General features: G+C 44.9%; 2 protein-coding genes across 2 annotated transcripts in view; both read left to right on the forward strand.

Moving 5' to 3' along the window:
• Window positions 1-1,552, forward strand: part of LOC129845322 (GRB2-related adapter protein-like) — a 4,206-nt gene extending 2,654 nt beyond the window's left edge. Inside the window, exons 5-7 of the mRNA XM_055913208.1 lie at window positions 1-88; window positions 468-842; window positions 1,155-1,552. The exon at window positions 1-88 is cut by the window's left edge and continues 75 nt beyond it. Of these exons, the coding sequence (XP_055769183.1) occupies window positions 1-88; window positions 468-842; window positions 1,155-1,355 (664 nt within the window). The 3' untranslated portion in view covers window positions 1,356-1,552. The remainder of the gene's footprint in view (window positions 89-467; window positions 843-1,154) is intronic.
• Window positions 1,553-2,356: 804 nt separating this feature from the next.
• On the forward strand, window positions 2,357-10,717 carry LOC129845323 (protein FAM83F-like). The gene is made up of 5 exons (XM_055913210.1): window positions 2,357-3,000; window positions 7,894-8,061; window positions 8,416-8,537; window positions 9,251-9,978; window positions 10,174-10,717. The coding sequence occupies exons 1-5, from the start codon at window positions 2,530-2,532 to the stop codon at window positions 10,221-10,223; spliced, it is 1,539 nt and encodes a 512-aa protein (XP_055769185.1). The 5' UTR covers window positions 2,357-2,529; the 3' UTR covers window positions 10,224-10,717.
• The last annotated feature ends 358 nt before the right edge of the window (window positions 10,718-11,075 follow it).

The following is an 11,075-nucleotide window of genomic DNA, read 5'->3' on the forward strand; positions in this document are numbered from 1 at the left end:
CAGCTCCTTCAACGAGCTGGTGAACTATTACATGAACAACTCTGTCTCTAAACACAGCCGCATCTATCTGCTGGACACAGATACACAGGTACTGGTTATAAGTAGTTATAAGTAGTTACAAGGGGTTTATAAAGGGCTTATACATAGTTAATAAAGGAGCTGGTGGAGTACTACATCAACAACTCTGTCTCTAAACAGCATCTATCTGCTGGACACAGAAACACAGGCAGGAGTAGAACTATGGAGGATCCCTGAACAACTCTGTCTCTAAACAGCATCTATCTGCTGGACACAGAAACACAGGCAGGAGTAGAACTATGGAGGATCCCTATTCACTAAATGATGGTGTCGGGTACTTCAAGCTTGATCAGGATAAATAGCTAAAACTGTTCATTATCGGTTTATTGAATCTGAAAGAAAAGTTATAACAGTGCTCTCTCTCTCTCTAATTTCACTTTTCTTCCTAGGAGAGGGGATTCGGCCAGACCAGGACATCAGCCCCATCCTCTCAGCCCCAGCCTCACCAGCCCCGCGCACCCCAGCCTCACCTGCCCCTGCCCAGCATACCCCAGCCTCACCTGCCCCTGCCCAGCATACCTCAGCCTCACCAGCCCCGCGCACCCCAGCCTCACCTGCCCCTGCCCAGCATACCCCAGCCTCACCTGCCCCTGCCCAGCATACCTCAGCCTCACCAGCCCCGCGCACCCCAGCCTCACCTGCCCCTGCCCAGCATACCCCAGCCTCACCAGCCCCTGCCCAGCATACCCCAGCCTCACCAGCCCCGCGCACCCCAGCCTCACCAACCGCTGCCACGCACACCAGACCCCATACCCCCACCACAGGTAGTATACACTCTACAACCAAATCCCTCCCTCCTGTGTGTGTGTGTGAGTGTGAGTGTGTGTGTGTGTTTGTGTGTGTGTGTGTGTGTGTGTGTGTGTGTGTGTGTGTGTGTGTGTGTGTGTGTGTGTGTGTGTGTGTGTGTGTGTGTGTGTGTGTGTGTGTGTGTGTGTGTGTGTGTGTGTGTGTGTGTGTGTGTGTGTGTGTGTGTGTGTGTGTGTGTGTGTGTGTGTGTGTGTGTGTGTGTGTGTGTGTGTGTGTATAGAATGGAGCTACGTGTCTAATCAACCCCTGTGTGTGTACCTGTGTTCCAGCGTGCGGCTGTGACCACGGGGGGCAGTGGTCTGATGCAGGTGAGAGCTCAGTATGACTTCAACGCCGAGGAGAAGGACGAGCTGAGCTTCAAGGCTGGTGACGTCATCGAGGTGCTAGAGTGTTCCGACATGTCATGGTGGAAAGGAAGACTGAGGGGACAAACGGGAGTGTTCCCTTCCAACTACACCAACCCTGTATGAGAGAGAAGGAAATGGTTAGCATTTAGAGCTAAATAATTATCTGAATTCATTATAGCAGACGTTCTTATCCAGAGCAACTTAAAGGAGCAATTAGGGTGAAGTGCCTTGCTCAAGGGCATATTGACAGATTTTTCACTCAGGGATTCGAATCAGTGACCTTTCGGGTTACTGACCCAACAGCCTCAACCGCTAGGCTACCTGCCTCCCTAACAATAACAATTATATTTCTGAGAGAGAGAGAGAGAGAGAGAGAGAGAGAGAGAGAGAGAGAGAGAGAGAGAGAGAGAGAGAGAGAGAGAGAGAGAGAGAGAGAGAGAGAGAGAGAGAGAGAGAGAGAGAGAGAGAGGACATAACAATTAGCTTTAGCATTAATTATACATATTGTAGCTTTCTTTCTGGTTTATTATGAATGTACTTTACCAACCAGGCTTATGTCAGGATAACTCAACTATTTAAAACTTCAGAACACAATTATTACTGTATGATTATCAAATAAATGCATTTTCTGTAAGCCCCTGTATAAAGCCTTATGTTAATCAATGTTGCAACATAACTACCATTAATTTTGAGTTTGACTTTTGTGAGAGCAATAGCCTTGGATCAACTAACTGTGGAATAAAACCAATTCCAGGAAGAGCCACAAATATCTGGGTTGTTTGAAGTCCAACAATAATCACAGTCTGACAGTCACGTGCATGATAGCCACATAAGCGTTGGGTGCTTCTATAGGGTGATTTCCGTCATATAATAAGGTATTTATCGTTCCGCCCCTAAGGCAGGTAATGCCGCGTTCAAGACAACTGGGAACTCAGAAAATAACGCGCTTTTGAATGGTCATCCAACTCGGAATTCAAGTAACTCTAGGATGCCCGAGTTTCCGACTTGGAATTCCGACTTGGATGACCATTCAAAACGATTTTTCACAGACGGAACTCGCTTTTTTTCCCGAGTTCCCAGTTGTATTGAACGCACTGAAGTCGGAGATTTCCGAGTTCCAAGTTCCCAGTTTTCTGAACGCGGCATTTGAGGTTAGCTGTCAAAGTCAAACGTCACACAGGTAGCCTAGGTAGGTAGGTGACGGTGTATCTTCCGGATCCTTTTCAAATCACACGGTAGCGGTTGTGCGACTTAACCCATAGGCTTCAGTCCAGCGGTGACACAGCGGTGTCCAGCCATGGCCGAGTCCCAGCTAACATGCATGGAGGACGGCCACATCAAAGAGAACGTCCCGGAGTCCAAACCGGAGTTTTACTACAGCGAAGAACAACGCGCGGCGGTTGAACAACTGCTCAAAAACGGTGACGGCGCGTTCAAAATGCGACTGAAAGAGGACAAAGTGAAAGACTTTCTCTCGGCCCGTGATATTAAAACGATAAGGAACACTTTCAAAGAATATGACACTGAAGATGAAGAGAAGAGCGGAGAAATAAAAGCGAAACCCGACGATTCCAAAGCGAACTCGGGGCACCATTCGACGTACTGGCCGCAGATGTCGGATACAGAGGTGCCGCCGTTGGATCTCGGTTGGCCCAACGGGGGTTTGTTCAAGGGGGTCACACGCGTGGCGGTTCACACGCACCCGCCAAAAGAGAACGGACCGCACATCAAGGAGGTCATTCGTAGGCTGATCCAAGAAGCTACCAAGGTGAACTGTGGGTATATAATGTTCAATAATGATGTAATAACATAATGATGAAGTGAATAATGCAGGACTAATGACTGTGTTGATTTGGTTTATTATTGGGATAGTGATAGCCCTGGCCTATGTATCTCAAATGTGAGGTAGGAATCTAACTCATGAAGCCATTTTTTTCATGGGAAAGTAATCTATATAGTAATTTATCAGAGAACTTAAAATACGGCTGGGGGGGTTAGGGGAGAGGCGGTGATTGAATAGAGAGACTGGATGGATTGCCCGAATAAATGACTGATTGTTAGAGGCGTGTCTCAGCGGAGTGAAGCGGCGTGCGTGCGTGCGTGTGTGTGTGTGTGCGTGTGTGTGTGCGTCAGCAGGGGCCTATGGAAGTGAGTGTTTAAACTTGTAGAGCAGTGATCATCAACTCAACAGCAGGAAGATATTTTCTGAACAGAGGATTGTCGAGAGGCCTGAACATAATTACAAATCATTTGTAGACTACAAATTGACCGCAAGAAGCCCAGACAGATACATGTTTTGACTAAAACAGAATAATTTCAAACCTTGCTTACGTTTATATACGATCACGTGTCTCTCTGTTATGCCTGGGAATTCTTGGGAACATATTTCTTAAATGAAAATCACTTGGAGCTGATTTCCTGGTGCTTCTACAGTCTTTTACGTCCAACAATTAACTTTTTTTGTCATTTTTTTTGTTATTATTATTATTTCCAGTAGACTTGGGGGGTCATCCACGGGCCATGAATCCTGTCTGATGACATATATCATTGTTGAATGCCCTCATTGAACGAACAGCTGATTTCCCTATTACACAGGAAACATTCTGTCATGTCAATTAAAGTTAGGCTTGCTTTCATGATTAGGCTATTCAGAGAACACATATACAAAGACACACACACACATGCTGTGTTTGGATGCGTACAACCTCACATTACAACAACACAGGAGAGATAAATGGGGTCCATTGTGATGAATGAACAAATCACTCAGCATGTTGGCAGCACATAACAGGGCGAACTGGAGTCAGAGCTGCTTATTTGAGTTGCCTTTAGCCACGTTTGTTTTATAGTGTATCTAGAGACTGAGTCATTTTGGACCCACCCATCTTGACGCAGTCAGTCAACCAGTCAGCCAGTGAGTCATCCAGTCAGAGCCACCCCATCAGCAAGTCAGTCAGTCAGTTAGTCAGGCAGTCAGTCCATGACACATTTCCTCCCTTTGTACAACTAGGTCTTAGAAGAACACACAATCACATTGATGTCTTGTTCCGGTTTGGTTTAGGCCGTCATTCTAAATAAGAATTTGTTCTTAACTGACTTGCCTAGTTAATTAAAGGTTAAATAAAACATGTTAAAAATGATTGTGTCAATACAGTATATTGTTACAGGAGTATGTTGATAGTTGAGGATATGTTAAACCTGGGCCTATGTCATATACAGTATGTTACATATATGACAGTGTGTTAATGTGAGGTCAGAGGGCGGCAGGTAGCCTACAATGTCATGTAAATGTACATGCACTGTCTATCTATACCTACAGGCGATTCCCCCACAACTCTGGGCTGAAGTTTCCCCTAGGTACAGATCTAGGATCAGCTTCCCCTCCCCCGATCCTAACCTTAACCATTAGTGGGAGAAATGTAAAACTGACCCAAGATCAGCACCTAGGGGCAACTTCACCCTACTTCTAGTTCACCTACCTGTCAAGTGAGTGAATGAGAAAATATGAAAGTCATTTCTCAGGTGTGTGTGTGTGTGTGTGTGTGTGTGTGTGTGTGTGTGTGTGTGTGTGTGTGTGTGTGTGTGTGTGTGTGTGTGTGTGTGTGTGTGTGTGTGTGTGTGTGTGTGTGTGTGTGTGTGTGTGTGTGTGTGTGTGCCAAACAGGATTTCATGGAACACCGCAGCCTGCTGCTTTGAACCAGTGTGTTTAATGTTATGAGAAATGGAGAGAATGTGGTGTCAAGTACACACCACCCACACATCAAATCAAATAGTTTGTGTCACATGCGCCGAATACAGCAGGTGTAGACCTTACCGTGGAATGCTGATTGACAAGCCCTTAACCAACAATGCAGTTAGAGAAGGAGTTAAGAAAATTAAAAAGTTTAAAAATTAATTAAATAAAGAACACAAGAAAATTACATAACAATAACGAGTGGTCAATATAAATAGTTTGGGTGACCATTTGATTCATTGTTCAGCACTCTTATGGCTTGAGGGTAGAAGCTGTTAAGGAGCCTTTTGGTCCTAGACTTGGCGCTCCGCTACCGCTTGCCGTGCGGTAGCAGAGAGATCAGTCTATGACTTGGGTGATTGGAGCCTTTGCAAATTTTTGGGGCTTTCCTCTGACACCGTCTGGTATAGAGGTACTGGATGGCAGGAAGCTTGGCCCCAGTGATGTACTTGGCTGTACTCACTACCATCTGTAGTGCCTTACGGTCAGATGCCGAGCAGTTGCCATACCAGGCGGTGATGCAACCGGCCAGGATGCTCTCGGTGGTGCAGCTGTAGAACCTTTTGAGGATTCTGGGGACCCATGCCAAATCTTTTCAGTCTCCTGAGGGGGAAAAGGTTTTGTCGTGCCCTCTTCACGACTGTCTTGGTATGTTTGGACCATGATCGTTCGTTGGTGATGTGGACACCAAGGAACTTGAAACTCTCGACCCGCTCCACTACAGCCCCTTCAATGTTAATGGGGGCCTGTTCAGCCCTCCTTTTCCACAAACACACACAGTCTTGTACAGCTAACCTTGTGGGGACACACAATTCAGTCCCATTCAAAATCATATTTTCCCTAACCCGTACTCTTACCCTAACCCATACTCTTACCCTAACCCGAAAACCTGACCTTAACCTAACCATAGCTCCTAACCTCAACCCTTAACGTAATTCTAACCCTAACACTAATTCAAACCTTAACCCTAAACCCCCTAGAAATAGCATTTGACCTCATGGGGACTAACAAAATGTCCCCAGTTGGTCAAATCTTTGTTTGTTTACTATTCTTGTGTGGACTTCTGGTCCCCACATGTATAGTTAAACACGTCCACACACACAGACACACACTCAGTAGTGATACAGGGACCTGCATAATCAGGTGTGGTGTGTTTAGCTTAGCAGACTGTGGTTGTCTTCATCTACATACAGTAGAATAGATTACTGTGTAATCTACATCACAACATTGACATGGATGGCATTAACAATGAGTGGATTTTGTTAAATGGAAGACATTGTGGTGTTGTAGGTTTTTAACTTGAATTATTTCATACTGTAACTTGTTGTTTCTCTTTGCCCGTACTCATAAAGTGTATGGGTTAGAGTAGGAGTGCTGATCTAGGATCAGGTCTCCCCGGTCCATTATGATCTAAAAGGCCAAGCTGATCAGCACTCCTACTGTACGAGGCTTTGTGAACATAACACAGGCCCTGTTGTTACAACGGAGAACCCTTCACTCAGCATGTTTCCTCTGGAGAATGTTGTGTCAGCATACAGCCTTTTCCTTGTCTGAATGAGAACATTCATGTGAATGAAGAAACCTTTTCCTCCTCCACCCTTTCCCATTACTAAGGTCATCTCAAGAATAAAGCTTTTGTAGGGCTGCTAGTTAAGCCTTGTTCACATTGGCATTTTGAAGTGACTCAAATCCTATTTTTTTTCCTTTTGACTGAAAAGAAAGTGTTATGTTGTGGACACATTCAAGTCAATGTATCGGTCTCATCCTACTCCAGAGAGTTCTAGGTCCATGGAAATTCCTACTTTTTCAATAATTCCCCATATCAAACAGAAAGTAAAAGCTAAGCAGAACAGAACCAGTTCTGAGGAAAGATAATAGCTGAGATTCCACTTCCTTGTTCCTTCCTCAGGTGTTTTATGTTGTGTTAAACCCCTCCCCACATACCTGTCTCTGCTTTGTCTCTGCCAGCCTGGCAGCTTCGGGGAAACTAGGAGACATGTTGGGGCAACTAGGAGACGTGTTGGGTCAGCTATTTCCTTCCATTGAAATACGTAGGCGGCCGCTTAAGCATTTTTTCAGGCCCCTAAGTCCAAACAATGTAAAAAAGAAAAAAATTGTGTCCGAAAAAATAATAATATATATATAAATATATGTTTCATTTTAGGGATGAAAAAAACGCTTTCAGTGTAAATTTAAACCACTAAAATCAGATATAAAGTATGTAGTAAAGATAATGGACATATAGATTTGTTCATAGTATCATCTCTGAGAACTAACAATCACCAACATTAAAGCTCAGGGAGAAAGTTGAAAGTCCCCAAAACAATGAATTTAGCAGTATTTATTTTGTCATGATGTTTGAGAAACAGAACACAGCGTTAGCCATGGCACAATGCCAAGCACTGCAGGAAACTACATTTAAAACTGCAACATTGTCTCTCAGCTCCGTTGTAAAATGTGCAGAATTGGCTTAAAAATTCAAAAAATGTCTCTACACCGCCAAGATGTCACCTTTATAAGCCTTTATAACACCCCGGGGTTAGTGTAGGCCTAAGTGTTTTCTGTAGGCCCTGCTTGTGCTTTCAGCCCGACAGTCAGTGATTGTTGTATGGCCTTTTGTCAGGGAGGTTTTTCATTGTTTTATTGACTTTCAAGTGATATGATTCACTACTATTGATCTTAATCACTTTTTATTTCCATGGATTGTTCTAGCTATATTTCATATACATTGTGTAAATTGTATGTTTTTTAAATGTAATTGTTGACCGTTAAATATAGTTTGATTTGAATGTATTTGCTGTGTTTCTCCCTCCAGGTGTTTAAATAAAGTTTGATTGTATTTGATTACCCCTGCCTCTATGTGTGTTTAAATAAAGTCTGATTGTATTACATTTTTAAATAAAGTTTGATTGTCTTTGTATCTTTCAGGTGTTAGCTATAGTCATGGACCTGCTGACAGACATCCAGATACTGCAGGACCTGCTGGACGCGGCGTCGCGGCGCTCTGTGGCCGTCTACATCCTATTGGATGTCAGCGGGGTTCCACACTTCCTGGATATGTGCTGCAGGCTGCAGGTCGGAGCTCAGCACCTGCGGGTAAGAGACGGTCCCTCATACTGAAGCAGAGGACATTGAAGGCTTTAGGCTACTCACTTATGTGTTGAACAAGGGCCCTGTGTCATGTGTGATCATGTGACACGCCTGGGGGACCAGTAAGGGAAAACTGTAAGTCGCTTTGGATAAGAGCGTCTGCTAAATAAATAAAATGTCACGTGATTTTTGGCATCTTAAATTCAACAGATTTCTATGTTAATATGCACAGATGGTAGTTTGGATATGGGAGGTTTAACACCGATGAGTTGATGGCTTTCTGTGTGCATTTTGTTTATGACTGTGTCAAGTTACCATAACCCTAACCCTTTATATAACTGTGTGTGTTGTATCTTTCAGAACATCAGGACTCGTACAGTTCAGGGTACAGGGTTGGGTCTGTCCTTCGGTAGACTCCTTGGTTCTTTGTGTAGTAAATACATGCTGGTGGATGGGGACAAAGTCATGTTCGGCTCCTACAGGTGAGAGAAAGTAGCTGTATGCTTCTCTCTATCTCTCTCTTTCTCTCTCTCTTCTCTCTCTCTTCTCCCTCTCTTTCTCTCTTTCTCTTTCTCTTTCACTCTCTCTCTCTCTCTCTCTCTCTCTCTCTCTCTCTCTCTCTCTCTCTCTCTCTCTCTCTCTCTCTCTCTCTCTCTCTCTCTCTCTCCCCCTCTCTTTCTCTCTATCTATCGCTCTCTCCCTCTCTCTCTCTCCCTCTCTCTCTCTCTCTCTCTCTCTCTCTCTCTCTCTCTCTCTCTCTCTCTCTCTCTCTCTCTCTCTCTTCTCTCTCTTCTCTCTCCCTGACTTTCTCTCTTTCTCTTTCACTCTTTCTCTCTCGCTCTCTCCCCCTCTCTATCTCTCTCTCCCCCTCTCTTTCTCCCTCTCTTTCTCTTTCTCTCTCTCTCTCTCCCCCTCTCTATCTCTCTCTCCCCCTCTCTTTCTCTCTCTCTGTCTTTGTCTTGTGTGTGTGTGTGTGTGTGTGTGTGTGTGTGTGTGTGTGTGTGTGTGTGTGTGTGTGTGTGTGTGTGTGTGTGTGTGGGTGTGTGGGTGTGTGTGTGTGTGTGTGTGTTACTGTGTGTTTATTTCCAAGACATAACATATCTGTTCTTTCTCTTCTAGCTTCTCTGCTGTGTGTGTTTCACTGTGTCTTTATTGAAGACCTAAACATCGTTCTTGTGATCTTCTTCTCCTCTAGCTTCACATGGAGTTCGTCTCGGATGGACCGCAACATGATCACGGTCATGACTGGCCAGGTGATCGACTTCTTCGACCGCGACTTCTGCGAGCTCTACGCCGTCTCCGAAAAACTGGACCTCTACAAGGAGTTCAACCTCAGCCCACCTCCCAACATGGCCGCCGCCACGCGGCTCAAAGTGGAGCCCGTAAAACCCCAGTTACGAGTCGCCACATCCAGATTCCAGGTCAGTCTAGGCAACTCGCGTGGAGGTGATCTCCTGGTGCCTGCACATAAATACCACAACCCCAAATACTCTTTGGTGTACGGGAACAGTGTTCCTGGACTGACGGGGTCCTTGCAGGATCTACCAGGCATAGAAAAGACGGCTATAACTGCGGGTCCTGAGGGACTAACGCAGGTGAACAGCGAGTGGTTGGATCAACTCACCCCGCTACCACCCGACGGCAGGAAGGTCGGGGCGAAAAAAACCAACAGCATTTTGGAGAAGAAATCCCGCTCTTTTAAGAAACTCTTCAAGGGGAAATCGACAGCCAATCAGAGCGTGGACACCGGGGGTGATAGCCCGGCAACCAGTCCAATCTCCTCCCCCACATCGTTGGGAACCAATAGTATGGAGGAGATGAATAACCTTGAAGTCATGGTGAAACAACCAATGAAGAGTAAGAAGTTTAAAAAGAGCCTGAGGAGTGTTTCTCAACAGACTGTCAACACACAAGACGATGACAGTAAGTTGTTTTTCTTCTGTCATTATTTTAGCTCAGTTTGATCCTCTCTCCCTCTCCGTCTCCCTCTCCTTCTCCCTCTCCCTCTCCTTCTCCCTCTCTCGTCGTTATGTCAATACCTGTATTTCTGTTTATCTCTCTCAAGTCATTTAACCATTGCACTATTTTCCTCCCTCCCTCTTTCATTCTTTCTTTCAGGCGTACAGAGCCGTAGGCCATCAACAAAGAACAGTTGTAGTCTATCCTGATTCAAAACCTGAGTCAATCCGGATTCAAACCACCCCACTCAACTGGTTCTCTGTGGGATTCCATAATACCTTTGGGATCTGGTGCAATAATTACTATAATGTGTCAATTCTACTTGCTCTGTACAGAGATATTCTACGGACAAACAGAGCTGTGCCGCTAAGCTGAGATCGGCGATCGGTGAAACAGCCCCCAGGCACGTTAGTTGTTGTTTTCCTTTTGAGGAAAAGAGCATCCGTGTTTGAAGTAACGTCTTTGTTGTCGTAATAGTGTAAGTGGACGTGGCGGTTTCATCACGATGGATTCCAGGTTGAAGAAGCCCTGTGTCACTGAGCACCAAGTCTGTGATACTTACTTACCATGTAAAGAATAATGTCATGTTGCCTTGTGAAGTCTTGTATGTAATTAATGTGACTTTTAGGTGTGTGTTTCATGCTGTGACCAACGTACGTCAATGATAAGTGGATTGTGGAATGGATTTGAATGGATATTTGAGTGTGTGTTTATTCAGTACATTAAAAAAAAAAAATTCTGAGTTTTCTAGTCGTGTAACATTTGTGGTCTGATTCGCCAGTGGTAGTTACGTGTGCTGATGTTTATGGTTTCTGTGGTCATGTGATGATGTTTAAGGTTTCTGTGGTCATGCCTTTGTCTTCAGTGAAGGCGCTGTAGACAGTGATGATTCTGGTCTGCCATCTAGTGGCTGTAGACCTGAATGAGCAGAATAGATTCAATAGCTGTAACACGTGTTCTGACGCTCTGACGTGTGTGTGGTTGGTGGACTAGTTTAGCACTGTGTTGCTGATGGGACCAAGCATTGTCACTTCCTCACAAATACATCGTATCCCCTACCC

This window comes from Salvelinus fontinalis, unplaced genomic scaffold (genome assembly GCF_029448725.1).
Source record: "Salvelinus fontinalis isolate EN_2023a unplaced genomic scaffold, ASM2944872v1 scaffold_0279, whole genome shotgun sequence".
Classification (NCBI taxonomy): Eukaryota; Metazoa; Chordata; class Actinopteri; order Salmoniformes; family Salmonidae; genus Salvelinus; species Salvelinus fontinalis.